Raw genomic sequence first — 4,799 nt, 5'->3', positions numbered from 1 at the left:
GGTTAGTCTGATACAGGCTTTACGGTAGGTAAACATTCTTTTCTGCAACAGGCAATGTTCGATCTCATGAACGCCATGTTGCAAGCAAAATCGATGTTTGAAGCCATTCAAATAGGTACAAATTTTACAATTAAAATTGTTTCTAATTTAAAATTTAGTAATGATTTTAAATAAACCGTTCAAAATTTTAAATTGGAATGCTCGCTCATTGAAGGCCAATGAGAATAAGCTTTTTAATTTTTTAACAGTAAATAATGTGCATAGGTATTGCAATTATTACTGAAACATTTTTGAAACCTAACATTTAAATTAAAGTATGATCCCAATTACGTGGTTCATAGATATAATAGGATTCAGGGTTCCGGCGGTGGAGTTGCAATTGTTATTTATCGCCGAATCAAACATCGTGCTCTTCCCCGTCTTGAGACGAAAGTTATTGAAACTTTGGGATACTAATATGTCGTTCTATATTTTTACAGGTATTTGCTGTCAGCTGATTGTGAGTAGTATTAAGATGAGTATCTTAGTTAGTTATTTGTTAAAATTATGAGTTCGATGAGCAGGTGAAGATTAGTGTTTTTTTTTTAATTTATTTGTGATGAAGTAAGTAAGTGAATTGAAATAAAACTTGAACCTAATCTTACATTTATCTTTTACTGACTATAATTGAGGATTGCAACGATTTTTTCGGAACTTATTCGACATATTTTGTAATGTTTACACATTAGTAAGCCTATGTACAGGGGTCAAAATAAGTAGTATAGGCAAGTGCCGGTAGGCATGACAAACCTGCTAATTTTTGGATGAATTTGATAATTGGTTACCTGAAAAAAATGCTTATTTGCATCATTGGCATAGATGAAAAAACCATTTCTAAAGTGAATGTTTCATCAAGATCGGGAATCGGTAAAGAGCTCATTGAGAAATGGCTATTTCTCATCCGGAAATTCCCAGAGGAACCTGTATCAGGGGACATTTACATTTCTGCATAAAAATATAGCGTGAGACAACTCCATCTTCAGGATTTTCCATAAGGAATCTTTCATATCAGGCATATTTTTTAATATAACCTGGATGCATCGAAGGAACTCGTAGTTGGAGAATTCACATATCTGCAATAAATATAGCATGCGACACCTCTATCTTCAGGGTTGCTCTTCAGGAATCATCCAAAAGATATGTTTCCATAACATACTTTTGTCTTCCGGGTCGTAGTAACGGTACAAGCCCCGTTCTGTTTAGGTAGTTCGTATTTGGCAATTTTCTCGTTGTTCTTTCAACCAATTCTTACTCAACAACCTTCAAAAGCAAGGTACATATTATATATTTTTGTTACCGATGAGGACAGCAGCTGTTGGTCAACCGATTTCGGATTTATGCCCGAAACATATTCCTGTAATTTAATGGCCATGATCAATGCAGTAGGTACTTAGAATCACAAGCAGGCCTATCCCGGTTGTGTTCAGGGCCGGCGGTTGATGTGGGTAGTAGTACCCCTACGGAAAACGTCTCTGTGGGTACTTACCCACACGGAATTATACCTCTCCATTGCTTACTACCCACTCGGGAAAATAATGTGACGCCGGCCCTGGTTGTGTTCCGGATACTCCCGGGTTATGAACCGAAACTCATCAAGCGAAATCAATAACGACCTGAAATCCGCAAAGTAGCCCACCAGGAAAATGTTTTTTCTAATATCTTGAGGCAAAAACTGTCTTTCAAAAGAGTAGTTTTAGTGTATTTCATTTCGTTTTTACATCTTTGAGATAATCAATAATATAACATAATTTATTACGTATACACAACATTGGAGTATTGCAACACCCAGTTTGAATATTGCAACACCTCCCGAAAAGTTTAGCATCACCTGGAATAGGCGGATATCTCATGTTTTTGACTACCTAGAAAATTGCGGTTTTCAGCAAACTTGTTCAGAAGGTCAAAGGCTACTGTATTGTGGCAAATTCAGTGTGGTGCTACGTGGTGCTAGTGGGCACACAATTTGTCGTATTTCAAACTCAACTAATCTCACGATTTCGACCTGCTAGAGAGTTGCGGTGTTCAGCAAACTTGTTCAGGATGCTCAAGGCTTCTACATAGTAGACAATTTAGTACTGAATCACCTCACTATGCGGCGTTAGGGTACATGTTGCTCTTCGTATTCAAACTTCAACTTATAGCGCGAATTTTACTACCCAGAAATATGTTATAACCTCCTAAAATGAAAGCTCTTTTTGAGGATAAACACACACAAGCCTACGTATTGTGTGTGGTGATCAAATTGTCAACATTCAAATTAGTTTCACTCCGTCATGTGTAAACAATCAGTGTAAATGATGTGATTGTTGAGCTAAACTAAATTCGAAACGCTCAAAACTACATGCACACTACCGCTGCGTTGCGGCTGAATTCCGCATAATACCGTCCGCCAATTACAGGCCCTTGACCTCTCGAGTAACTTTGCTGAAAATCGCAACTCTCTAAATGGTGGGATTATTGTGCTAATTAGCGTTCAAAACACTCAAAACTTCATGCACATTAGCGCTGCGTTGTGGCTGAATTCCGAGCTATACTCTCATCCAATCACAAGTCCTTGACCCCTTGAGCAACTTTACTGAAGACCCCAACTCTCTAGGTATCCAGGATCAAGAGGTAGAGTTGCATTGATCTGCCCATATCAACTGATGCTTAACTTTTCGGAGTGTTGCAATATTCAAACTGGGAGTTGCAATACTCAGTAAAGCGATTCCAAACTTATGACGGGTAGTGTATATGTATAACAAACAGTCTAAAGACAATATTTAATTCTTTTCGTCGGCACATGTATTGTTTACAATATTATAATAGAGAACTCACTGTTCTAAATGAAAGATATTACAAATTAAAAAAAATGGCGCGATTATCCGAAGCGAAATGTTTTTAATACTCCGGATAATTGAGTCCGACTTGTACTTATTTTATGTTTTTCGCAAGCAAACCTTCTGCACGATGGGACATGTGTGCGTTAAACGACATTGAAGCATATGTTCAAAAATATGTCTCTAGGAATATTCCAGAAGATAGGTGACGCACGCTATATTTAATGCAGAAATGTAATTTCTCCATTCAGGGTTCCTCCGGGGCATTTGGATTGTTCCGGTAGTGGCCAATGCCGTCTGTGTTCAGAAATATGTCTTTTGGGTGATTCCTGAAGAGCAATCCTGAAGATAGAGGTGTCGCATGATATACTTTATTGCAGATATGTAAATTCTCCAACTACGAGTTCCTTCGATGCATCCAGGTTATATTAAAAAATAGGCCTGATATGAAAGATTCCTGATGGAAAATTCTGAAGATGGAGTTGTCTCACGCTATATTTTTATGCAGAAATGTAAATATCCCCTGATACAGGTTCCTCTGGGAATTTCCGGATGAGAAATAGCCATTTCTCAATGAGCTCTTTACCGATTCCCGATCTTGATGAAACATTCACTTTAGAAATGGTTTTTTCATCTATGCCAATGATGCAAATAAGCATTTTTTCAGGTAACCAATCATCAAATTCATCCAAAAATTAGCAGGTTTGTCATGCCTACCGGCACTTGTCTATACTACTTATTTTGACCCCTGTACATAGGCTTACTAATGTGTAAATATTACAAAATATGTCGAATAAGTTCCGAAAAAATCGTTGCAATTCTCAATTATAGTCAGTAAAAGATAAATGTAAGATTAGGTTCAAGTTTTATTTCAATTCACTTACTTACTTCATCACAAATAAATAGAAAAAAAAACACTAATCTTCACCTGCTCATCGAACTCATAATTTTAACAAATAACTAACTAAGATACTCATCTTAATACTACTCACAATCAGCTGACAGCAAATACCTGTAAAAATATAGAACGACATATTAGTATCCTGTGAAAGCCATATATTCACACAAACCTACCGCTGAATAGCAGTAATGCCTTGCTTTGCTAACACCAGCGATTCAACATCATCCGGCGGTGGTGGACGTCGGAATCCTAATAATAATTTGTCCAATCGTAAGCATACCAATCTGGGTGCAATAGTTACTTTCTGAGCACTTCTGCAAATCAATACTTCCGATCGGAGGCTTGTATTTTTCATCATCAGGATAAGTCCAATAGCGAAGGAGATGCCCATGCAGTCGGTACCAGCGCCGATACCGTGCTCCGAACCCGGATTCATCCTCGAACATCGTCGGTAGCTTCCAGAGGACGACTGGATTTAGTGTCCAATTTGTTAGCTGGTTTTCCTACGTGATTCCTGCTGATTCAGCATCACCAAACAAACACTACGCGAACACGACAAAAACGCCGTATGACTATATTTCTCCAGAGAGGCACGAACGGCCAAGTTTTGAAGTAGAATACTTCTCTCAGGAAGTTCGGCTACATAGGAATGTGAAATGGAAATCTAAAACCGAAAAACGTGAAAAATATGTCCAATTTCAAATGCTAATAAATCGGTTAGTATTCGATGGATTTCCTTCGTTCTTGCAGCAATAGATTGGAAAATCTTCTAAGATTCTTCCCAAAATAAGATAATTGTAATTTCATTGTTCACACTATTGTACTATTGAAAATAGTCAAGCCTTGTCAAAACGAAAAATTCGACCTCTAATTGGTCGTTATATGCTTGCTTCCCAAGCACGGTCGACAGAATCATATACCTTGCAATTGAAAACATGCTATTTGGCCTATATAAGAGCCTGTTTCAGCCGGAGCCGCTCATAATAGTTCTGGACAGCGACAACAGCAGTCGTCCTTCCTTAGCAGCAGCACTAGCCCTG

The 4,799-nt window shown here is 37.9% G+C and overlaps 1 protein-coding gene across 1 annotated transcript; it reads right to left on the bottom strand.

The window, feature by feature from the left end:
• Positions 1 to 3,772: 3,772 nt before the first annotated feature.
• On the bottom strand, positions 3,773 to 4,303 carry LOC129718281 (anillin-like). The gene is made up of 2 exons (XM_055668901.1): positions 3,933 to 4,303; positions 3,773 to 3,870 (listed from the first exon to the last, which is right to left on the bottom strand). The coding sequence occupies exons 1-2, from the start codon at positions 4,193 to 4,195 to the stop codon at positions 3,843 to 3,845; spliced, it is 291 nt and encodes a 96-aa protein (XP_055524876.1). The 5' UTR covers positions 4,196 to 4,303; the 3' UTR covers positions 3,773 to 3,842.
• Between the last annotated feature and the right edge of the window lie 496 nt (positions 4,304 to 4,799).

The sequence above is a fragment of the Wyeomyia smithii genome, chromosome 1 (assembly GCF_029784165.1).
Source record: "Wyeomyia smithii strain HCP4-BCI-WySm-NY-G18 chromosome 1, ASM2978416v1, whole genome shotgun sequence".
NCBI lineage: Eukaryota > Metazoa > Arthropoda > Insecta > Diptera > Culicidae > Wyeomyia > Wyeomyia smithii.
Note: the sequence above shows the minus strand (reverse complement) of the source record. Positions and strands in the feature narration are given on the sequence as shown.

Excerpts from the sequence above, each read along its gene's own strand:
- LOC129718281 (XM_055668901.1), bottom strand. The coding sequence starts at position 4,195 with ATGAATCCGGGTTCGGAGCACGGTATCGGCGCTGGTACCGACTGCATG. Across the intron at positions 3,871-3,932 it reads GGCATTACTGCTATTCAGCG|GTATTTGCTGTCAGCTGATT; the intron begins GTAGGTTTGTGT and ends ATATTTTTACAG.